This window comes from Corylus avellana, chromosome ca8 (assembly GCF_901000735.1).
Source record: "Corylus avellana chromosome ca8, CavTom2PMs-1.0".
Classification (NCBI taxonomy): Eukaryota; Viridiplantae; Streptophyta; class Magnoliopsida; order Fagales; family Betulaceae; genus Corylus; species Corylus avellana.
Window position 1 is genome coordinate 18,011,839 of NC_081548.1, and position 25,054 is coordinate 18,036,892.

At 35.5% G+C, this 25,054-nt stretch overlaps 1 protein-coding gene across 3 annotated transcripts; it reads left to right on the forward strand.

The window, feature by feature from the left end:
• Nucleotides 1-10,247: 10,247 nt before the first annotated feature.
• LOC132191139 (uncharacterized) lies at nucleotides 10,248-19,811 on the forward strand. 3 transcript variants are annotated; one of them, XM_059606154.1, is made up of 9 exons: nucleotides 10,248-13,358; nucleotides 13,439-13,543; nucleotides 13,691-13,843; nucleotides 15,945-16,108; nucleotides 16,303-16,450; nucleotides 16,647-16,769; nucleotides 16,890-16,977; nucleotides 18,475-18,948; nucleotides 19,183-19,811. In XM_059606154.1, the coding sequence occupies exons 1-8, from the start codon at nucleotides 10,914-10,916 to the stop codon at nucleotides 18,639-18,641; spliced, it is 3,393 nt and encodes a 1,130-aa protein (XP_059462137.1). In that variant the 5' UTR covers nucleotides 10,248-10,913; the 3' UTR covers nucleotides 18,642-18,948; nucleotides 19,183-19,811. The 3 variants fall into 3 exon arrangements, with proteins under 3 accessions (XP_059462137.1, XP_059462138.1, XP_059462140.1); XM_059606155.1 differs by lacking the exons at nucleotides 15,945-16,108; nucleotides 16,890-16,977; nucleotides 18,475-18,948; nucleotides 19,183-19,811 and having other exon boundaries at nucleotides 16,647-16,737; XM_059606157.1 differs by lacking the exons at nucleotides 16,303-16,450; nucleotides 16,647-16,769; nucleotides 16,890-16,977; nucleotides 18,475-18,948; nucleotides 19,183-19,811 and having other exon boundaries at nucleotides 13,691-13,903; nucleotides 15,945-16,024.
• The last annotated feature ends 5,243 nt before the right edge of the window (nucleotides 19,812-25,054 follow it).

Here is a 25,054-nt window from a genome sequence, read left to right on the forward strand (position 1 = left end):
ATCTACTAGTATCAAAACCCAAAAACAAACACAACCACACTAAATTATATCAAATTTAAATTAAAAAAATTTATTTATTTATTTTAAAATAAATTAAAAAGACAACCCTCCAAAAAAGAGAAACCACCCCAGAGAGAGGTGGGGGTGGCTCGCCACCACCCCCGCCCATCTGGGATGGCGTATGGCCAACCAGATGGGTGGCTGGGGTGGCACGAGGGTGGCCACCTCCAGCGAGCCACCCCCACCTCCCTCTAGGGTGGTTTCTCCGCCTTGGAGGGTTGTCATTTTAATTTTGTTTTAAAATTAATTAATTAATTAATTTTTTAATTTATATTTGATATAATCAAGTGTGGTTGTGTTTGTTTTTGGGTTTTGATACTAGTAGATATGTGGCATACCTTAGACCCTTAGATGCGAATGACGGCTATGATTTAAAAAAAAAATAAGAAACTCATTTTTCTAGTAATGGGAGGGGATCCAAATCCCGTCATCAAACGAACCTAATATACTTTTTTTTATGCAAAATCACGCATTATATTTTGCTGTTAGGATAAATGATATATTATCTTTGAACTATCCCTCATTTTATTTGTTAATCATTACAATACATTATTTAGATTGAAATTTTAATTTCATTTTAATCGCTCCATCAAATTTTATAATAATTTCGATTGAAATTTCAATTTTATCCTCCAATCTAATAAATAAAAAATGTTGCATTGGTCACACGCATGTGCTATTTTGTCTTTTCTCATCCACGATTGAGTAGTCGACTCAATATTCAATCGAGAAGTGTTACACTTTTTTAATTTTTTTTCTTTAAGGTGGTGTTTGGCAACCGGGTTGAGGGTTGCCTAGATACTGTGCAGTCTCGGGTTTTGGGTCATTCACAAGTAACACTCATTACCCACTTCTTAAAATTACTCTATTAGCCTTCATTTTTTTAGCCTTTTGTTTTCCAGCGTTGGATTCCAGGGTTTCAATGAAGGAAGAAACCACATTAGCGGTAACACCAAACTTGCCCACCAACTGGGACTTGAGCTTCTTCCCCAAGTTGTGCGCGTACGACGCGAGCTCCTTCTTCTCCTTCACACTCAGACTCGGCAATGAAGACGATGAAGAACCCACACCCATCACACAGGAGCCCTCCTCCTCTCTCCCTCCCGCTTCCAACTCTTCGCTTCCACTCTCAACTTCCCCATCAAATTCTTCAATCTCTTCTTCTTCATCATCTTCTTCATCTTCCTCTTCTTCTGGGTGTTGTAAGGATGGAGATGGGTCATTGAGAAGAGGAGGGGAGGTTGCGAGAGTTGAGAAAGAGTGGCAGAAGAGTTGAGAAAGGTTTTCTCTCTGTCAGAAAACCTTTCCCTCTCCCGCTCTCCTTCCCTCGCTTGCCCTCTCTGTCACTCCGGCCAACGAACACCGGATTTGGGTTTCTCTTTGATTTGTGCTGTTGGAAGGATTTGGGTTTTTCAAGGATTTTAATTTGTGATGTTGGCGGTTAAAAGGCAAATCAGTTCCGGTTCGTGCGACCGCTGTTTGCACCGTATTCGGGCGGGTGCTGTAGCGGTCGCTTGGAGTCTAGTTGTTGAAGCTTAAGCGCAAAGCCTCAGAGGCAGAGCCCAACAACACACCAATCCCACACTTCTTAGTCACACAAAAAAAAAAAAAAAAGTTAAGGATCTCACGCAGGGGGTGGGGGACGCCTAATATGCGCTTTTGGGGATTTTCAGGGAAAGAAACTCAAAAAGTTTGCAAAGAAAGCTAGGGGCAATATGGGGATAGTGTGTGAAATATTGATGCTCAAAATTCAAAGATTGATGGTCAACCGGTCAAAAGGTGAACAATGTCTGGGCTAATCCGGTTGCCAAACAGAGCCTAAAAGTTGGTTCCTAAATGATATATTACCATCACATAAGATTTATTATTTTGATAAATGTGTCACCAACTCATTGGATGATGACATATTATTTGAAAACCAACTTTTGAAGAAAAAATTTGGAAAATGTAACATTTCTCTATTCAATCTACAAATTCATAAGGAGAAATGCTACACATCCCAAATTTTCTTTCCAAAAGTTGGTTCCCAAATGATGTATCACAATCTCATGAGTTAGTGACACATTTTTCAAAATAATAAATCTCATAAGATGATGACACATTATTTGGGAACTAACTTTTAAGAAGAAAATTTGGGATGTGTAGCACTTCTCATAAATAAGACTGGATTGCTAAATAATATTAATATAATAGAAAATTATGTCTTTTTTATACTTTATCCAATTCTGCTGCTACAACGAGCTTTACACAATCAAATGAATCATATCAGATCATAGATATCCTTCAACACAACATAAGTCATCGTAGAACTCTCGAATATTTACCAAAGCACAAAAGTCAAATCTTCAAAAATAAATTTATATTCGAAAGTGCAATCACATAGATAAACTCACACCAACTTGTCAAGCTTTCATAACATGAATTCCTACTCAAAAGTGCAAATGAATGTAAGCTCACACTAACTTGTCAATTTAGAATCCAATTCAACAAAATCCGATGGGAATGTAATAATATCTATTAACATATAGTTAAAATAAAAAGTTCTCTCTTGATTCAAATGTTGTACCTACAAGATAGGAATTGAGGAAAAAATATAATATTTTCACATAGTATATGTAATCTAAAAATCAACACTAACATGTACGTTTTTAGCTATGGCCAAATGATGGGCTAAAAAAGCCTTCTCCAACTCATCTTCCAAAAGAGTAATGTTAAAAACCACATTTTTATCACACAAATGTCCTACGATGTTGATGTGGTTGTTTCAACAAATCCTTAAATCAATTATTGTTAATAAATATACATTGGTTGATTGAAATTGGCACATCAACATTAAAGAATGCTCAATGAATGGACTCTATTGGCATTATGATGAGAAGTAGCAAAGAGGAGATCGATGCAAACACGAACGAATTCTAGTGATTGAGCGAGTATTGGAGCAAATAGATCCAGAAAAGGATAATGAGGAGCCTGATTCAAAAGATATGGGAGCTAATGGTAATGAAGATGAGGTGGCATACGTACAAGGGTAGAACAAATAAAAGGCTTAGGGCTTAAGTCCCCCCAAGCCTCAAAATGTTTTTTACAATGGAGAAATGATAAAAATAATGCTCCATACCATTTGTCACCTATCTCAATATAGTGAATGGGTAAATTCATCATTGAATTTGTGTGAGACCCATATGAGTCACAAATCCAATAGTGGATCCATTTGATTTGCAAAAATAGATAATTGAAATAATGATATGTAACATGCCTCTTTACAGTACCTTGTAATTCTTTTAAAATCAACTTTTTACCCCTCCCTTTTATGATTTTAGATCCGTGGGGTTCAAGCCCCACTCAAAATTATTGGCCCTTTATTCCTCAACAAAGACCACATACGAGGCGAATCGAGAGAGTTGCGTAAACTTGACCACATATTGGGCCACAATCATAATCATATTATATTCAGTGTCTTGGGTTAGATCCATCAACTCCCCAACTATAGCCTCCTAAACCACTTTAGAGAAAAAGTGGTTATTGAACTCTTTCTTTAATTGCTCTTACATAATGTCCCTTTCACTTCTCAGCTCCAAGACCGACATGTCCTTACTGGGCTGCCACCATTGTTTGACCTTGCTTGATAGCTTATAGGCCGTGTACATGACTTTCTACTCCACATTATAGTATGTGACCTTAAAGAGCTCCTCAATTTTGTTGAACCAGTTTTTAACCTCAAGATGCCCTCTAGTCTTATCGTATACGAATAAATGGTCGGCATATAACTCCCTGAAGGAGCAACCCTTCATCTTGGTTTGAGGTTTAGGTACATGTATGGTTGCCATTGTGGCCACCAGCTGGACAATCGCATTTAACAGTTGTGTAGTGTCACGGTTTGCAACTTGCTGTATCGGGACTTCCACGTTCTCATTTTCAAGCCAGTGGATATCTCCTTTCCCCAATCCTTGCCATTTTGCTTCTTCGTGACAAGCTACATTCTTTCTTGGTGGCATGGTTTGCAAAATAGTGAGTTTTGCACCATAAAAACTTGGGTATCATTTTTTTCCTTTAACTAAATAGTTAACATGCATGTCACAATTACGAAGCAAAGCATCTAATAAATCACCAAAGCTTAAGTTTCAAGATAAGCTAATTAAAAATACAAGTCTTACATCAAAGGTTAATCAAGTCATAACTTAGGTATAACATTGTCAATTAGAAGGATTGGTTGGCATAGTCAAAAGACTGAAATAATAACTAAGTAGCATGATATGTAGCAAAAACAAAACTAATTATAGGCAATCTATTTTCTAGGTGTGGTCCTCTAGTCCAGCGAGAAGTATGGCTAAATCATCAAGACTCAATTGTCAGCACCGACTTCGAGCTCCCTTGCACCATGCAGTGGTGGAGCCATAAATTTACTATTGTAGGGCCAAATTAAAAATATGATAAATACAATTTAAAATTTAAAATTAATGTTTTCAACTGCAACCATTAGGTTTCCACCACTAGAGTTTTAGAATGATATTCTTTAATTAGCAACCCTTTAATATTTTAAATTTCATCATTCAAAATCTAATGGTGTATTACTTTTTGGAATGTCAATTTATTTTCTTTTGAATAAATAGTTTTTAATTTTGACGTTGTAATTCATGAACCTAAATTTTTAAATTTAAATTACAATTACATAAAAGACAACCATATTGATAAACAATAAATAAACCGTCATAGAGTAGAAACAAACACACATATATATAAGTAATCATGGAATAAATTATATCCGGTGGAAATGTTTATTTTTTTTTACTTTTATTATGAACACTTCCCAATTTTTTTTTTTTTTTTTTTAAAAAAAACATATATTTCGAAATTTTTTACAAGCTAATTTTATATGAATCTTATAATATTTTATGTAGAAAATAGTGCTTGATGGGTGATGCACTAGAGAAAAAGAGATGGTTACCTATAATTCAATAAAAAACTTTGGAATGATTAAAAAAAAAAAAGAGAAAAAAGATGACACTGGTTTTCAAAAGATCAAGTGAGCCTCTCTTTTTTTTTTATTTTTATTTTATTTTTTTAATGACAAATATGTAGAAGCCATTTTTAAAATTTTCCTTAATTATAAAAAATAAATAAAAAACAAATTGAACGGCTTGTGGGGGCCACAGCCCCCACAGGCCCTAATGTGGCTCCGCCACTGGGACCATGGTCTGTATATGGTTTGGCTGCAAAACAAGGATGTTTTACATGTGGAAACATAAAATATAAGTCCACAATTTAGGTGGCGTTTGGCAACCGGGTTGTTGCCTGCCTAGATACTGTGCAATATCGGTAATGGTGCCTTCCAACACGTGACCCCCAAACCCAGTTTTTAAAATTACCTTTTTACCCATTTATTTTCTTTTCCAGCCTACAAACTCTTCTCCTACATGCTGTCTTCTCCCTCTGTGAGCCCCCCACACCATTTCCCTTCCAAAGCCTCTTCCTATTTCTCAAGGTTCACTTTGTCCAGGTTAGTATTTATCTTTCTTTTTATTTCCTTTTTCTCTCCCTCTATGGTTCGGTGCTTTGGGGATTTTCAAGGAAAAAAAATCAAAAAGTGAAGGATGGAGCGCGGGGGGGACGCCTGTTTCGGTGCTTTGGGGATTTTCAGGGAAAAAAACTCAAAAAGTATCTAGAGAAAGATAAGGGCAATATGGTCAAAGTGTGAAATTTTGATGTTGAAAGTTCAAAGTTTGATGGTCAACCGGTCAAATGGTGAACAAGGTCTGGGACAACCCGGTTGCCAAACTAGGCCTTAATGAGAAGTCACGCGTTAAATATATAAGTATGCAGTGAACTCAATCTTTATAAATCATTTGAGGATATCATATTTCATTAGGGAATAGGAGTTCTGAGTTCTCAATAGATAAGTAAGATAAAAAAATCACGCTAATGAAATACATAAATAAATACTAATACATGTATATACCAGAGTCATAATCATTCTCCATATTTCATATTCATACCCTTTACCTTCCTACGATGAAGTTTGTGCATCTTGTAAAACTTCTAGTACCCCGATGCTCTAGGCATTGCACACAGTGAGCTTCCAATTATTTAATCGATCAGGTCCGATCTTGAGTGATCCCCAACTAGTGATACCCATACCATGGTGACCCCACCCTATAGGTGATTGTTCTAGTCACAATAGCACTTAGATCTAGAGTAAAACTCATTCATCACAATACCTAGGCCATAGGGTTAAGTATATATAAAATGGTATGCATAGACCTTAGATTCTTCATTTTCCTTTTTTTTCTAAATTCTTTACTTTCTCCCGAGTATTATAGTGCGGGATGGTGGTCATCACAAACAAGAACGAGAGCTTCAAGTGTGGAGAGCAATGGACTTCTCAATGTACTCTACCGAATATTGAAATGTAGGGGTGTAAACTCGGTTCAAGTTAGCAGTTATTGGCTAAAACCACTAACTGGAACTGGGGTAGCCGGTTGGTCAATTTTAAAAACCGCTGCTGGTAACTGGCTACCCAGTTATGTAATAACTGCCGGCTACCGGTTGGGAGTCGGTTATCCGAATCGATAACTAGGTCTTTAAATAATTGGGTATTTTGAGCATATTTTGGGTATTGGGCCTACTTTTTGGGCTTAATTTAGCCATCTTTAAAAAAACAATTATAACTTTTTTGGCTCAATAAGCTAAGCTTTGTTGTGGTTGTTAAAAAAAAAAAAAAAAAAAAACCTAAAGCAAACAACGTCGTTTTACATTTTTTTTAATATATATACCCAATTACCGATTATAACCGGGTGTATATAAATGTAAAAATCGGTAACCAAATTGGTAGGGCCGATTACTGGCTATTTTCAACCGCTACTGGTTAGCCAATTATCCGGTTATTGGTTGGTAGCCGGTTATAATCAGCATAATCTACTCCCATATTGAAATGTTGTGGGTGGTTGTTAATTTCAAAGTCCAAACTCCTATGGTTTGAAGCATAGGATAAAAATAAAAAATTAAAAAAAATAGTATGTATGCATTGGGGGAATCTCATGCTGCCTTGTTAGCCTCTCAACTTGTTGCTTCTCATGGCTGTTCAGACTTACTTCTTGAAGGGGATGCTCTCATGGTGATAACTGCCATTAATAACCCCTTGGTGTTTAGAGATTTTAACTTTTCTAGTGTTGTGGAGGATATCTCTTATTTTTTCTTCTTTTTAAAGTTGTATGGCTTTGAAAGTGTCTCGTTGTGCTAATTTTAGGGCACATTGGTTTGTTAAATGGGCCGCTTTCTAACATTGTGTTTGGAAGCATTTCCATAAGATCTCCCATTCTCTTTTCCATTCGGATCAAGAGTGGGAATGATCATTGCTTGTATCATTTTCCCGCATTTGATTGAAAAAAAAAAAGAAAGAAAAAGCATAGGATATGGCCAGAAGATGTGGTAAGGATAAGAAGAGGTGATACCACCGATCCCAATTTTTTTTTTTTTTATTATTATTATTATTTTTTCTTTAGAAAAAGAAAAAAATGTTAGCCACATGAGGGTCAAAATGGGTCAACTCCATGTACTATGCACGTGAGCAACTTTCAATCCAATTTGACACTTGACGTTGCAAAGTGACAATTAACTTTAACTATGAGTACTAAGAGAAAATGAAGAAAATTTTTGAAAGATTCAATTTTGATCATTAATTAAATTATAGTATACATATTGTTATTAAAATAACAGTATGTAAGCCGAATCCGAATATACTAAATGCCAAAATTTGGTAGTTTATAGGGTATTTGCAAAATGAGTAGTAATTAAAGATGGTCAATTGTAATTTTCCCTACTTAAAAACAACCAAACACTATATTATATCATATACAATCTCAATTTTTACACTCCTCTAAAGTATCACCTTTTTATTATTTTTATTTTTATATATATTTTTTTATATTGCAAATACTTAGACTCAACTTCTAGATGGTTATAGCTTGTGAATTCTAATTATTTGTTCTTTTGGAAAAAAGAGTGTTTTTTATTTTTTATTTTAGAAATGCTATAATTAGGTCAATTGTAACAAATGTAATGTATTGATTTTTTAATTGTTGTTTAAGAAACTTTCTAAACCAGGAAGTTTGTTACTAATTTGACTATAATTAGAAGCATATATGACCAAATCCTAGTTGGATAAGCAGCCAAAACAATTTATTTATTATAAGTAAATTACAAACAAGTCCAATATTTATTTCAAAGAAATTTAGGCTTTGTTTAATGAGAAGTGCTAGAGAGCCAAATAAATGAGCCTATAAAATTTTTCAAACTCACGTGGTAAGGTTTTTAAATTAAAAAAAATACAATTTTCTCTCCCTTGTCTGCCACTCATGGTCTGCCATGTCAGTTTAGAAATTTTTCTGAATTTATTTGTTTGGTTCCCTAGCACTTCTCTTGTTTAATTTAAAGCTTTTTTTTTTTTTGGATTTTTCTATTTATAAATATAGAAAAATTTGACTTAGAATCAATATTTGGCAAACAAGAAATAGATGGAACTTTTCAAGAAAACAAAAAAATTGGTTTCTAGAGAGAGAAAAAAAAACAGAAAATTTTAGAAACAAAAAGGAAAAATTGGATTGAATTATGTTGTTTCATTTCATTGACCCACTACATCTATTGTTCATGTATTATGTTTATGAGAAATTCTTCTTTCAGAATTTGTTCATGTATTATATATGTTTATTAGAAATTCTTCTTTGCATTTTGAAATCTATTTCACATACATTTTCGTTGAGTTGGAATAGTCGGTCTATCTTTCATTGAAAAGGAATCAATAATAGATAAAACATGCAAATTCAACGAAAATATATGTGAGATAAACGCTAGAATGCAAAAAAAAAAAAAAAACCACTCCAACGATAATCTACCCCCAAACTATCTATTACGACAATTTACTTCCAAATTACCAAAATAATAACAATGTACCCCAAATTTTAATAAAATGACGAAATTATCCTTACTAAAATAAAAATAAAATACTAAAATTTATTTATTTTTTCAAATTTTAAGGATATTTTTTGTCTTATTAAAAATTATATAAGGGTACTTTCATCATTTTGCTAGCATTGGGGAGTACATTGTCATTGTTTTGATACTTTGAGGTAGTCGTAATTGATAGTTTGGAGGGTAGATTGTCATTATTCCATTATGATAGTAGTTTGAGGAGGTTAAGTAGACTTTACTTCTTTTTTATTTTTATTTTTATTTTTATTATTATTTTTTATTTAAAATAGACAATAGTTAATCAATTAATGCATAAGTATCTCTAATAAAATATTGAAAAGAAGATAAATAATTTCTATGTTTATGATTAATAAAGCTCAAAAACGAATCCCAACACAACATTTGCCCAACACTGCATTTGTCCCCAATAATGATCACATATCAAAATTTCAGATTAAAAGCCCTTATTCCAAACCCTCCCATATAAAATCAAGTTAAACTATGCAAATAGTTAATTCAAAAATTATAAAAGTAAATTGGTTAATGTTAATTTTTTTTGGGTAGATTAGTTAATATTAATATAATCACACTCCATTTGAATGGTTAATGTAAATTAAACCAATTCAACAACAGTAAACTTACTTCCAAAATAGTAGATAAGGTAATTAGCTTTTAACAAATGAGATAGATTTCTCAATCCTAATTAGTCAATTTCGTGTCGGATTCATGTCAAATTCATAAATTATGTAAAAAATTGTAAATCCTAAATGTCGTGTGTTTGGTTTGAATCATATTGATGTATGACTATAAGACTATATAAGTTAATTATAACATGACCAATTTAATTAAATGAGACAGATTCATAAATTATATAAAAAATTGCCGGTCTTTTTGTGTAACAAAAAGAAAAAAGAAAAAAGAAGAAGAAGGAAGCCTATTTATGTACTCATAAACAAAATAAGCTTTCAAGTTTCAATAGACCAACAAAATCTATCATCATAATTAGTCATAATCTACCATCATTTCAACTTATAATAAGATGAGGAAATGATTATATTCCTCTTCTCTTTTTTCAGGAAAAGTCAAAAAAGAAGAAGAAGAAGGAAGGAATGGCTCTAGAGTGTAGACTGCACGTGCTGCTGGAGAGCGTGGGACGGAAAGAGCATATCCTCTGGAGGAGATAAATAGATGCCAAGAGAACGCAGAAACCAGGTAGTGCCACGTGGGACACTACCTGGCACCCGGGCATCGCATCTTGCAGAAGAACCGCAGAGAGAGAGAGAGAGAGAGAAAGAAAGGCAAGCCACTACGCTCTCTCTTCCTCTTGCCTACGTTCCCGATCACCTCCGCTCATCATCGCCTTCATAATCACGGGGCCTCTTAATCGCTCTCTCTGCTCTGATAGATCACCAGCTCAGAACCCAAATTTACGGCCCATACATTCAACCAAAAGTTGAATAAGCTTCGAAGTGGCTCGGAAAGATTTTCAGAGGCTCTCTTTTCAATTGGGTTTTCGGAATTCCGTCTGTGGGAGTTGTCAAAAGTCCCGTCCCCAATTCAGGTACCCAGCCATCGTTTTCTCTGGAATTGGTTGATTTGGGTATTGCTTTTTGGATCCGTGGTCAGAAATTTGGGGAAGCTTGTACACTTTGGGGTGGGAATCTTGGTATATTGTTGTTATTTTTTTATTCATTTGAGTTTTTGTTGCTGCAAGTTTCAATGGTAGCCATGGCTGTTGTTGGGTAATGTTCGGTTTTAGTGTATATGATGAGTTTATCAATGGAGAATATATCAATTTGTGTTAGTGAAGTTGGAGCGCTTTGTGGCTATGCCTTCGGGTTTCGGCTCGAGTATGCGAAATTGTAAGCTATATGGTGTGATTGATACTCATGTCTCATAACGGAATTGTATATTTGAGGCAGCCTGAGGTTCCAGTTGATCGGCAACACCCTTGTCAATCTGCGTACTTGATGGATAGCCCTTGCACAACCCCCACATCGGTTTTGGGTTCGACCTATTGTTCGAATGAGGAAAGCCCGCGTGTTAAATTTTTGTGTAGTTTCTCAGGGAGTATATTGCCGCGCCCGCAAGATGGGAAGCTTCGGTATGTGGGGGGAGAGACGCGAATTGTAAGCGTGCCACGAGATATTAGTTATGAGGAGTTGATGAGTAAAATGAGGGACCTCTATCAAGCGGCCGCGGTGTTGAAGTACCAGCAGCCGGATGAGGATCTTGATGCCCTTGTATCGGTTGTGAACGACGATGATGTGACTAACATGATGGAAGAGTATGATAAGTTGGGTTCGGGTGATGGGTTCACTAGGCTTAGGATTTTTCTGTTTTCGCATCCTGACCATGATGGTTCATCTCACTATGTTGATGGGGATGAAAGGGAGACTGAGAGGAGGTATGTCGATGCTCTGAATAATTTGAATGATGCTTCTGATTTTAGGAAGCAGCAGCAACCTGAGTCCCCCAGGCTTAGTACGGTTGAGGATATCCATGTTGCGGAACAATTCTTTAACCCGATGGGTGTGGATGGTGGCCTTCATAGCCAAAGGGGTTCTGAGATGCCAATGCCACAGTTTAACTTGCGTCACCTCAGGATTCCTCCTCATATAGGATCAGCATCACACCAGGCTCAGAGATATAATGAAATGGAAGCTCCGTGGAGCCCTGCATACTATTCTCCCAGGCATCATGGACATCATGATCCAAGACAATTGATAGAGTACCCATCTTCGCCTTCTTCTGCACGGTACCGCATGCCATTCACAGAATTACCAGAAAAAGGCTTAGATAGAATGCCAGAAGAATATTCTCGGCAGCAAGTGAATCACCAGCCCACGCATGAGCACCAATCACAATATTCCGAGAATGTCGTATGGGTACCAACTGGAGTTATATCAGGTGATAAGTCTGGTTTTCCTGGTAATATTTTTCACAGCCCCAGTGTTCTTGAAGGGAACAATGTCTGTGAGCATTGCCGGATGAATTTCCATAGAAATCAACCACATTTGGAGCAACCCCACATGGGGAATGGGCTTTCCCATGTTGCTAGTCCATGTCCCGACTGTCCTCCAAATAGGGAGAGTCTCATGTTGAATGCAGATGTCAAGTTGCACCATGGGATTTACTCTAATGAGCAGAATAGTGATCATCGATCTGCTTACAATGAAACTCAAAGTCATGAAAGAGGATGGATTCTCCAGCACCAGTTGAATGCTCGGATTGATGAAGCAAGGCTGCATGTCTCCGGAGCTGGAAGATTGAGCGATCATTACATTGTAGATGGACCAGGCCATAATTTCCCCCTGGGGCATGGTAATTTAGCGGATGGCTATCCAGTGTCCTCAAATTATGCTCATCCTGTAGGTGGAATTGAATTGGGGAATGAAGTGTTGCATGACAAAGCTATGGCTGCTGTACCCCATGTACATGTTCCTCCTGAAGATCGTGGGGTCCGGTATGGAAATCTGCCTTATGCTTATGGAGGAGATAATCTTTACCCAGTGCCACATGGCCCTGTACCTGGACATGCTTTATGGAGAAATAACCCAATGCATGTTGCTCCCCCTTATGAAGCATCCAGTTCACCCCAGCAAGTGAATGGCACAGTTAATCCAGGATTTCTCAGGCACGAGGATAGTCCAAGGTTGTCTGTTGGCGTGGATAGTCAAATACCTCATGTGGAGTCCTCTCAGAGAATGTTGGGTTTTGATGGGACAGCCGTGCAAGAATACTCGTATGGCCATGCTTTAAAATTGAACCCCAACACATTCAGTCAGGAAAATCACCATTCATCTCGACCCCCACCTGACATGGTGGACTTTGCCGTCCCCTTGGAACCTGTTCCACTGTTGGATTCATCTTCAACTTTGGTTCATGATAAATTGGTTTCTCCAGCAGCTCCTGGCTACAATCTGGATTCTAGAAATGATATGAGCGATACTGAAGTGGTGAGATTGGACGGGAAAAACATAGTTGGAGAAGAAAAAGAGGCAAATCAAGTAAAAAAGGTTGAGAACTCTGAGCAGACTATTTCATGTTCAGAGCAAAAGGAAATTGCTTATAAAAATTGTGAGGAGACTTCTCTAAGGCCTACCAATGCATTCTGCTTAAAGCCTGCAGAAGAGAGTGGTGTTGTGAAACTGGGTGAAAAGAACCTTTCTGCTCCTGAAGATTCTAAGGTTTCAATTGACAATTTGAGTTTCTTACCTGAGTTGATTGCTTCTGTAAGGAGGGCAAGGCTAGAAGGGGCTGAGGAGGTCAAAGCTAGAGTCGAAGGGTGCACTGACCTTAAAGAAGCAACTGGAAATGAAATGGAATTAGTGGTGAGAAAAAAGTAAATTTTATTTATAGAGGGACTGTTATATGATTATTTTTTCCCTTCTAATGTCTTGTTATTTGATAGAACACGCATGGGGATCCAGATTTGGAATATGATAATGACAATCTGAATACCACCAAGATTGAGCCAACAAAGGCTGAGGCTGAAGCTTTTGACAGGGGATTACAGGTTATTCTGTGCTGTCGTATTGCCATCATTTACATATGTATATGAAGCATTTAGATATCGTTCCATTATCATTACCATCCACTCTTCATGATAATTCTTTCCGTCTTTCATGCCCTTGGTTCTAATGGACGGCTAATCCTTGATCAGACAATAAAGAATGATGATCTAGAGGAGATCCGGGAATTGGGTTCTGGAACGTATGGTTCTGTTTATCATGGGAAATGGAAGGGTTCTGATGTAGCAATAAAAAGGATAAAAGCCAGCTGTTTTGCAGGGAGACCGTCTGAAAGAGAGCGTTTGGTAGAGTCATATCTAATCACCCTTGCTTTTGTTTGACTATTATGCTTGAACTATATTATGGTAAATTACCTCCTTAGTCATTACGCAATTTACTTGGTGTGATATACTGTAATCTTCAAATATTATATGTGCTCTAATGGTATTTGCAAGGCAGTGCTCAAGGAGGCCCATGGGTATATTGGCAGCCCATTATGCGGGAAGACCACTAATGTTATGTAGTGCTAAGAAAAAAAAGATAAAGAAAAAATAATAATAAACGTGGCCCTTACATCAAGTGAGCCTCACAAATTTGCTTAAGGTGAAACAAAAGGAAATCGAAATCTCAACTTTGTTCCAGTAGTTTACTGTATTTTGTTTCAACTTTCATTGTGGTTTGTGATAAATGTTTACAAAAAATGAAGAAAAAAATGTAGGATAGGACATGATAATAGTTAATGTTACCAGATAAGTAAGTGTTACCAGAAATGTTATTTCTAGGAGTTTACACAATCATGATTAAGGCATAAATTCAACCTGATATAATGGTAATACTAATGTCAAGTGAGCCCACAAATTATTCCTCAACTCAATTTCAATTCTATAATGATCTTGAACTTGAAGCTATTCCATTAGAATGGTATCAGTTATCTTCCATATATTCAACAAGTGGAAAAGGGTTTGAACACCTCCATTCTTTCGGGTGAATCCCAACATAAGACTAGAGGTTTTTCATTATTATCATGGTTCTGACATTTCTCTACTATTTTTTAAAAGGATGGTGGCCTTGCAATAGGAACATGGAATTGGTGGTCTTTAGTGGTCTGACTGCAATGAGATCGGGTTCAGAATGTCTCCAACTATTTTAAGGCGAATTTATTAGTGCCTTTTGGAGAAGAAATTTCGTGTTGACTAAGACATTTATTTATTTATGTATTTCATTTTTATGCTGAATGGACCAAATAGCTCATGTTCATGTGCATTCATATTATAACTCATGACGTGACAGATTGATAGATTCTCACTGCTTTAAATCTCGAGTTATCACCTTGGAAAGGGTTGTATGAGGTGCATGCCTCGTTAGAGCCTTCCTCGAGGATATGTGGATTTTGCATTGACTAGACAAATTGCTTCATATCTGAAATCGTAGATCTAAACGTTTGTAGTTGGCCTAACACTGTGGGTCACTTAAGATGAAAGGCCTAAAAATATGACATGCAACATTTCCGTAATGACACATGTTGTGACAAAATCATGTGGCTGCTTTACCATTCTTGTTCAGCCTTCAAGCAGTTTGATTTTGTGAGACAATGAATCTCATTGATCGAAGCTTAGGGAGGAAACCGAGGGCTTTAAACATCTTTGAGGTGCTCAGTTCTCGATCTTTCATACTTTGGGTCAGGAGTGAAGCTGAGGATTTGCTAAAAATGCATATTGCTTTTATGCTTTAAAGCAACTCTATTTCCTGCCGAGCTAATGACTTGACAGTTTTAGCTTGTTGCATTTATTAATTTTTATGTTACACGGACTCGCATGTTGAGTGCATCTTCAGTAAAATTATGACCTGAATTGGTAAATTTTGTTTTCAGCGGTTATATACCATATTCAGGCGGGAGGTTTTGCTTGGTTTAACATAGTGCTTGCGTTGTACTTCCTTTTCGTGTAATGAATTAAGTTTTCCACCAAATTAGTTGGGAATGCAAAAATAAAAAGATAATAATTTAGGACAAATTGCTGAACAATTGTCAAAAAGTTTTTATAGAAACCTTCACCTTTGCTATTTTAACGTATTGTTATTATTTGTTATCATTGTTGTTATTGTTATTAAGATTAATATTATCATCTTTTTTAATTGTTGTCACTGTTGTCATTATTAGTCTACTTCAATAGATCTTGAAAGGTCTTTTGTCATATTAAGGATTTTTTTTTTCTTGGCTTTCTGGTAGGGGTCCTGCATTTGGCTAGTTTTTTGTTTTTGTTTTTGTTTGTTTTTCTTTCTATGTCTTTGTTATGCTGTTTAAACAAAGTGTTTTAGGAAAAATGTCAAATATTCATTCCTCAAGACTAGTTAAAATGTTAGTGTAATTGGTTATGATAGTAACAAGATGTGTAATGCCTGTCATAGATTGCGGATTTTTGGAAGGAGGCTTTGATATTAAGTTCATTACATCATCCAAATGTTGTTTCTTTCTATGGAATTGTTCGTGATGGTCCTGATGGATCCTTAGCAACTGTGACGGAGTTCATGGTTAATGGATCTTTAAAACAGTTTTTGCAGAAGAAAGACAGGTATCTGTTCTGATAGTTATACAGTGTGTTTCAAATTTTAAATATGTTTACCACTATTTCCTGTTTTTGAATGTATGCTATATGTAAATGTTTTGATTGTTTGCTCAAGTTTATATAAAGAATTTGTTGAAAGTATAATGACTGATGTCATAATTTTTTTGATAAGTATCTGATGTCATAATGTAATTGGACAGAACTATAGATCGTCGCAAGAGACTCATCATAGCAATGGATGCTGCATTTGGGATGGAGTATTTGCATGGAAAGAACATTGTGCATTTTGATTTGAAATGCGAAAATTTGTTGGTTAATATGAGAGATCCTCAGCGACCAGTCTGCAAGGTATGAATTCAGTATTGTTAGGTAGGACAATCGGAAGCTTGATAAGAAATCAACTTTTGATGGTATATTTATGATGTTTTTTCTTTTCGTGCTCTGTTTCATCTGAGTCTGTTTTGAACTGTACTTTCAAGCTTGATAATAACTTTTAGGAGGGGGTTGGATTTGAAACTAACGTGATGTGCGTATATCCTTTTAGATTGGTGATTTGGGCTTATCAAAGGTGAAACAGCACACTTTAGTGTCAGGAGGTGTCCGTGGAACTTTACCCTGGATGGCACCTGAGCTTCTTAGTGGGAAAAGCCACATGGTTACAGAGAAGGTAAATAACTCCAGGTGTAAATGACTGACTTAAGAGTTTCAGTGGTTAATGTTCTTTTATTTTTTCTTTAATTTGTTTTCTGCTTTACTGTTTCATTATCATTATTTTCTATTGCTGTAGATTGATGTTTACTCATTTGGGATCGTCATGTGGGAATTGCTCACGGGTGATGAGCCTTATGCAGATATGCATTGTGCTTCCATAATTGGTAAGTATCAAATTGTTAATACCGTATACTGTATTTTAACTGGTTACCCCTCCTTGCATACCTGTTTCATCCAGTTTGCACTTTTAAGGGGTTTCTTGGGTAATATTGATGTATAGCATAAATTTGTTGATCCTTCTTGTGTCAAGTGCTCTAATGAGTTTCTGTGCCTTGTCAGGATCCAATGTTCGTTTCCATATAAAACTTATCTAAACCTTTAGGATTGAAAAATAAACCCCAAGGGGTTGGCTTGGTGGTTAGGGAGTAAAGCCTGGGGCTCTGAGTTTGCTCCTCAGTGGTCTCAGGTTCGAAACCCACCAGGTGCTACCTCCCCCTTGGGGCCACACCCCTCTGGTGAATAGCCAGTGACTTACCCTGTTCCGTGTAGGGAAACTTCCAAGGGTGCGGTGCACGGGGCCGGGGTTTACTCTGCAGGGGTGGGTCCGAAGGGCCCTGCCTTGTAGAGGTTCCTCGATATCAAAAAAAAAAAAAAAAAAAGGATTGAAGAATAATAGAAATTTAACCTCGTTTTTTAATCTTTTTAATTATTAAGCTTTGGCTTTTTGTTACTCTTGATGTAGTAATTGTAATGTGATATTTTACACTATTGTCATCTTCATCTCTCTATTTTTCATAGTTATATTACTTTGTTTTAGGAGTGAGATACCGTTAAGGACTAGATTATAATTTTAATTTTGCTGGTTGGCTAGGAATCTGTGTTTTTTTTTTCCACCAGCATTATGAAATGAATCAGTTTTTGCTTCTTCCCTACTGCTAATAGAGAAGAAAATTTAAATGTTTGTGGCATTGTTGTCATGGTTGAAATTGAGATTTTGATCATTATCCAATGCGTACTCGGCCTTTCAGTCACAGCTATTTCAATTAAATTCAATAGTTCCGCTTATGCTCTTCATCTAATTGTTAGAACCCACTTCGTCTATTCTTCCTTAGAGCATATAATTCGAAAGTATCTCTGGCAAAGGTTGGGCTTTTGGAGGACCATCTGAGTGAATTGGGATGCAGAAGTCTTTTGTTGCTCTTTGTAGTTTGATTTTTATTTTCCATTCTTTTAGTTTATAGTTGTTAATTTTTTTTATCCGTTTGACTTCCCATATTGTTCTTTGAAATCTCTTATGGCCTCCTAATATGTTCTCATATGTTTGGAAAGATTGAGTGCAAAAGGCTTTTGGAAAATTGTTTAGATTTTGTTGGTTGGTCCCTAAAAAATAATAATAATAATAATAAAATTTCTCTAGACCATGTTAGTTGCTCCCATATGTGTAAAAATTAGGATTGAGTTATATGTAGCATTTGACATTTGAAAGGAATATATGAGTGGCTTTAACTATTGGAATTCATGCAGCTGACATTCTTTTTCAACCAGTGGTAATATTTCTGGGATCTAATCGCAGATACATTCACTGTTTAAGCAAGGGCTATAAATTATACAATAAAATTCAACCATGATTTTGCAATGTGTTTCTTCTTTTTGATTTGCAGGTGGAATTGTAAACAACACATTACGCCCCCAAATTCCAGCATGGTGTGATCCTGAATGGAAGTCTTTGATGGAAAGTTCTTGGGCTTCTGATCCAGCGGCAAGGCCATCGTTTTCAGAAATCTCTCAGAAGCTGAGGAATATGGCCGCAGCGATGAATGTGAGATAAATCCAATGTTGAAGCAGTTGGTTTCATTCCTGCCCTGTATGTCAGAGCCAGAATTGCTGAAAAAGGAAAATGAAATGGAGCGTAGATTTTGCAGTTTGAGGCAGGCAGCCTACTGGTTTCCAAGTATACGCAGGATAGTAGTGTAGTTTTATGCCTTGGTTCATTTTTGACGAACCTTTTCTAGTACTGCAGTGAGAACGGTATTTTCTCTTTATAGAGTGCAATTATATCATATGCCCTCTACAGTGGATTTGCCTAGAAGATTACATTACGCATTAAGGAGAGCTACTACTGCACAAATTAAAATGTGAGTATATCCCATCTAGTTTTATGTAATATGATAGGATTCTCGAATAATCCCCTGATTTCCTTCCTCGTTTCTCTTGATTATGCTTGATTGTTATGTTTCCATATTGGTCTCAAGCAAAATCAAGAGAACTCAAGGAATTATTCAAGAATCCTATCATAATTTTTTCGAATATTTATTTTTATCGAGTACAGGTTTCCATTATAATGAAACCGATTTTACTTTCCTTCACAGTATCTTGTTATATTCGATGTGATCTGGATGGCATCGCTGATATAGGTGATTCTACTATATCATTATTCGAGATCGGACTCGGCCTTTTGGAAGGATGTATATAAAAAGTTAATGATAATTTTCGTATTATGAGCTTTACCTTCACAAAATAATGATGCATATGCTGCTGTATCTCCAGAAGAAAACAGGAAACTACTTTGTTATAGTTGTCTTTCTCTTTCTCTCTCTCTGCCGTCTTTTTGTCGGTATCTTGTCATATCGTATCTACACGTTCCAAATGTACTTTGGCTCTTGGAGATGCAAAAGAGTGCTTATTTTCCTAGGACCTCAATGTTATTAGCTAATCTGGTTGTGTGGAGCATAGGTAGTGCTGTTAGCTCTGGCCATTGTGAAATAGCTCTACTGGCCTCGAAGGCGTTATTAATCGTTATCAAAATCGTGTATTATTTGATTAAATATTGGTTATTAGGAAAATTGAATTCGGTGGTGTTAGTTTTGGATGCTTATTATGTGCACTTTCATAAGATTAAGCAATCTGTGGCACTGTGTTGTATAGATGTTTTCCGAATGTTCATAATATTGAGAATTATGCCCATATGGAATTTGTCAATCGAAACTGATTTCTATTTTTGTGCTTGATTTACATTTGATTGACTTGTTGACAATTGTCAAGTGTGTTTTTGTTTCATGTTTACGAAGGTTAATTTTTTATTGAGTGAATCAATTAGTTAATAAATTTTCAGAATGAGGTTTGGTTGTTAATTGCATTAATGTGGGTTTAAAAAAAAGTAAAATCTGTATTAAGTTAATTTATTTAATTAATTGACTCAACAACAGTTCGTGGACAAACCCTAGCCTGTCTGAAATAATAATAATAATAAAAATAATGAAGTCAGTTTGACTTAAAGATCTCAGTCAATCTTTAGATTTGTCCTTATTATAAAGTTGATGTTGATGACTTGGCATATAGTTTTGGGTTCTAAATCTATCAGCGTCGACTCTAAACATTATTATCAGTAATGACAAATGATGACGTTGATGGGTCATTATTGAACATTGTGATTGGAGCATTGGAGTCGACATCAATAGCATTAACACTAAAATGCAATAGTGGTGACTTCTTGACATTTAGCTAATAATGTAGCACAAGAAAGCAACTCAAATTTAACATCAACACCTACAACTCGCAACGTGTGACCACTACCATGTCACACGTGGCTTGGGGGGGCTAAATGTTGATGGCTGACTTGTTTTTGCTCTTGGTTCATGTGGCATGATCTTAGAGGCCAACTCGAGCTTAACTATGATATTGGGCCAAATTTTCATTAAGAAAAAGCCCGCAAAATTTCCGTCAATATTCTTCATACTTTAGTGGGCTTATTGCCCATATCATATTCTATTGGGCTCATGGTCTACAGGGGAATGCAGTTTAAGGCTGAGCTTCAACCCATAATTCATTTTCACCACACGGGCCGGTCCAATGATGTCAACAAGTTCGAGCATTCTTCACTTAACAACCGTACGGCAATGGGCCAGTACTTATGATAAATGACTCATTAAAGCCCATATATAAGGATGAGCTTACATGGCTAACATACACGGGTTGGACATCTGATGAATCCATAATCAACCCATTTTTAAGGATTTCGTTTTTTATTATTCCATTTGGCCCAAGATAAACACCATCTAAAAAGGGCCTAATCTAAGTGCAATGCTCATAACCCAAATCCTACCAAAGGAGACCAAGTCATCTCCTTCGTTGAAGAAGTCAAAGCTATATCTATGCACTTGCAAATGTGATAACATTCAATATTCATGTGGGTTGCATAAATTAGAGATTTCTTAGATAACATTCAATATTATTCACTTGCCCATGACTAATTTCTTGTCTGATGGGAGAAGAAAGGAAGTTGTGGTTTGAAAGACATGGATGTGGTCCAGCAGTTCTGTCGCCATACCATGACCACACATTGTACGGCTTGGCACAGTGAATGAATCATAGGAAATCTATATACAAAAGTAGTATGCAACAAGTTGAATGGTTAAGCCTCAACTTAGTTTCTTGAGTCCTGACTAATCAAAATGTGGTGTCACATCACTCTTTTGCTTTTCTTTCCCTTAGTTAGAAGAGAGGGTTAATAAAGCCATATTTCCGATCTAAGAAACAATCCAAAAACCAAACACCATAACCAATAGTGCCTGGAGTTTTGCATGGTCCTTTGGTCTGTATTCACTTGATTGTATTGGCTACTATATTTCAATGTTTTCTTCCTTTGTATTGGTTATGGTGTTCCCGTTTTAATTTCATCTATAAAAAAAGAGATAGAAATTTCCTACAAACTCAGTTGTATGACGAGAAATATAAGTTTTTTTAATAGTATATGTTTCTCACATGCTTTTATAATATCATTAATAAAAAAAAAATTAAAAAAAAAAGGAAAAAACTTCATAAAAGCCTTTTGAATTTTTACGCATTTTGAAAAGACTCCCTAAAGTTAAAAAACTTTCAATTTCATACATCGAACTTCTAATTTGATGCAATTTATCCAATTTCCTTAGGGTTTGGCGTTGAACAGACGTTAAAATAGATAAAATGATAGTTATACTCCTGAAACTTTTATAAAATTCCAAATTTATCATAAATTTCACATTTAAAAGAAAAAAAAAGAAGAAAAAGTTGAGGGTATTTTGGTTTTATAGTTTCCATTAGATTTAACGTCAAACCTAACGGATGGGGTAGACTGCATCAAATTAAAAGTTTGAGAGGTGAAATCAAGAGTTTTGAACTTTGAGAAATCTTTAAAAAAAATACATAACAATTCATGAGACATTTGTGAAGTTAAACCTAAAAAAAATGTGTTTCCTATATTCTCAAGAAACACAAAATACTTCAGAGATTGAATTTAAGGAATTCCTACGATTTAATTTATACGAAATTTCTGACTAATAAAAAAGAAAAAGAAAAAAGACTTGCTTGTTGCAACGTACAACTTGCCGCAATGTGAAACAAAAACAAAAAAAGAAGTTGGAGAATTTGAGAAGAAGAATACTCGTTTTGCAGGTCCCACTAGATGATGGAGGAAGTACAGGGTTGACTTTCTCAGTTTAATTCTCAAAAATTCCCCTATAAACGTTCAAGGTGGGCTCGACGTCAGTTTGGGAGCTTCATGTGGTTTGGTAATCATTAAACTATCAATTCTGATTTCTGACTCATTTGTTGGCCACACCAACTCAGCTCTGCAAAAGCCACTGGGTCAAATTCTGTGACGCCATTCTCAAACGGTTGCTTTGTAATATATATACCGAACACACGGCAAAGACTTTCTGCCTTAAAAGTCAAGGTTTGCACGTACACACACACACACGCCTAGAAGAAGAAACTCGCAAATTTGGGCACAAATCTAACCAAAAAAAAAATTAAATAATTAAATAATTTTGGTGTGCGTTTGAGGGGCTTAAAAATGTATTTAATATTCAAAAAATTTGTTTTTAAAAGCTCTATTTATCAAACACAATCTTAAATATACTTTAAGGGCATGTTTGAGTTTACGTTTGAGGGGTCTAAAAGTGCGTTTAACACATAAAAAGCCTATTTGAAGAAAAAATTATCTGTTTAGTAAAGAAAATTGAAAGCGCTTTTAAAGATTAAAAAAGCCAAAAAAATGGGCATTGGCAAAAGCTTGAAAAATGAAGCTTTTGCAAAAATTAAAAAAAAAAAAAGCTTTTGACTTAAACCCTCTATTTTTCAAACATAATCCCAAACATGCTTTAAGGGCTTGTTTGGGTGTGCGTTTGATGGGCCTAAAAATGCGTTTAACACTAAAAAAATTCGTTTGAAGAAAAAAGTACCCGATTGGTAAAAAAAATTGAAAGCGCTTTTAAGGGTTTAAAAAACTTAAAAATGGTTAAAACACACTTTTTGCAAAAGTTTGAAAACGAAATTTTTGCCGAAAAGCGCTTTTTGATTTAAAAACTTTATTTCATAAACACAATCTCAAATATGCTCTAAAGAGTATACATATAATTTTATATCTATATCTCAACACTATTCAAATCCGACACACAAATACAAAATGCTACCGTTACATGTAACTCTTGTGAATTATATATGTTTAGCAACATGCCCAACAACTTCTCTTACCTCTCCTCTTGTTGTTATACGGGGGAATTATGCCCTCTATGCTTGGGTAAATTTTTTAAAACCAAAAAATCTTGCTTTAAGGAGATAAGATCATCGGAAGGCCCGGGTCAATTACTTGGATGCTCAGCGTCATGGGTTTGTTACCAAATTAAAATAATAAATAAATAAATATAGGTCTAAAAATAATTAATTATAACAACAGTAGCTAGGGTTTTGACAAATACTCGAGGGAGGATCCAGATACGGACACAGTATGAGGTCAGCAACTGCGTCCGTTTGTAGCGTCTTGGTGCATTAAATTACATAAAGTGCATGGGAGATAATAACAGATTAATTGATTAAATTTTTGCTAATAACAAAGTCGTTAAAGTTAGGGCAATTATTCATTGAACTGTCTCATTCAAAGAAATTTACGTGTAATAGAGATATATATACACATATTTTATGCTACGAATTAGTCCACTGGTTGCATCTTTGTCAACCCCATGACGATTTCTACGTACGTATGTGGTCCTCCTTGCGTATATTGTGGTTCAGAAAGAAAAAAGAACGAGTATTGCTATTTTTCACATCTATTTATCCCATTAATTATATACTAATATGAGAAATCACTTAAAACATATTTACGTTCAGTGAAAGATTGTGGACTAGAATACTGAAATTGAAATTTTTAGAAACTAAGCATAATCTTAAAGGTCGAGAGGGAGGAAATTGAACAAAGCAAGAAACTGTTTAGGTAAGAAAAATGAGAATTTCTCTTTTTGTTTTTGGACTTTACCCCCCTCAGTGAATGAATTCGATCTCTCTCTATATATGACTATGAATTAAGAATGAGGTTAGTGCAATCATGGAGGTTGTTTCCACTATTTTAGTATTACACATAAGAAACTCTTGGTCAATATATACTTTACCTAACATGCATGTGTTAAATCACGATTTATATATCCTACTTGATATTTTAACATTCTCCCTTAATAAGTGAGATACAATACGTAAAATATTTAGCTTTCTCTATTTTCTAAATGAGTTTCCACATCAGGACTCAAACCATACCTTGAGGAGAGGATCGTGAACGAGCTTCTCCAAGAGACATGGTTCGAAACGGTGCATCCCATGTCTTTCTTGGTTTGGACAAACCCAACCAATGATTTCTGACAAGTCTCTTGATTTTTTTGGGGGGAGCAGAGCAATAAAGAATGAAGCAATGCCACCACACTCGTTAGTTGTATTTGAATGTACAGGTCTAATTTGAACTTATGACTTTAATATTTAATTAAATTATCATTCATCCTAAAAGTTTAATTTGATAGGAAAGAATGAATTTAATCATTTACTTTATATTCTAACAACAAGAATAAGTTCGATCAGTTAATCTATCGTGCGATATCTAATTGAAAACAAAATCACAGGGCCAGCAATTAATTGAGTTAATTAGCACCAATAATTCCATATCATTAATTTTTTGTATATATAGTCCAGTACTGATCATCCATGCTTATCCTCTCTTATCATCACTAGGCCACCTTTTCCAGCTCTAATACAATACAATGGGTCATAAAGGTTGGTCTTCTTGATGATGAAATGCAGAGATCTTTTATTTATTCTTTGAGCTCTTTCTTTTTTCTTTTTTTCCTGCATTGTCAATGCATTGATTCTAGGGTTGAGAGTAAGACAAGCAGAAGCATGTTTTCTTCCTCCCAAAGATTGATTAATTAATTATTAAGTGAAAGA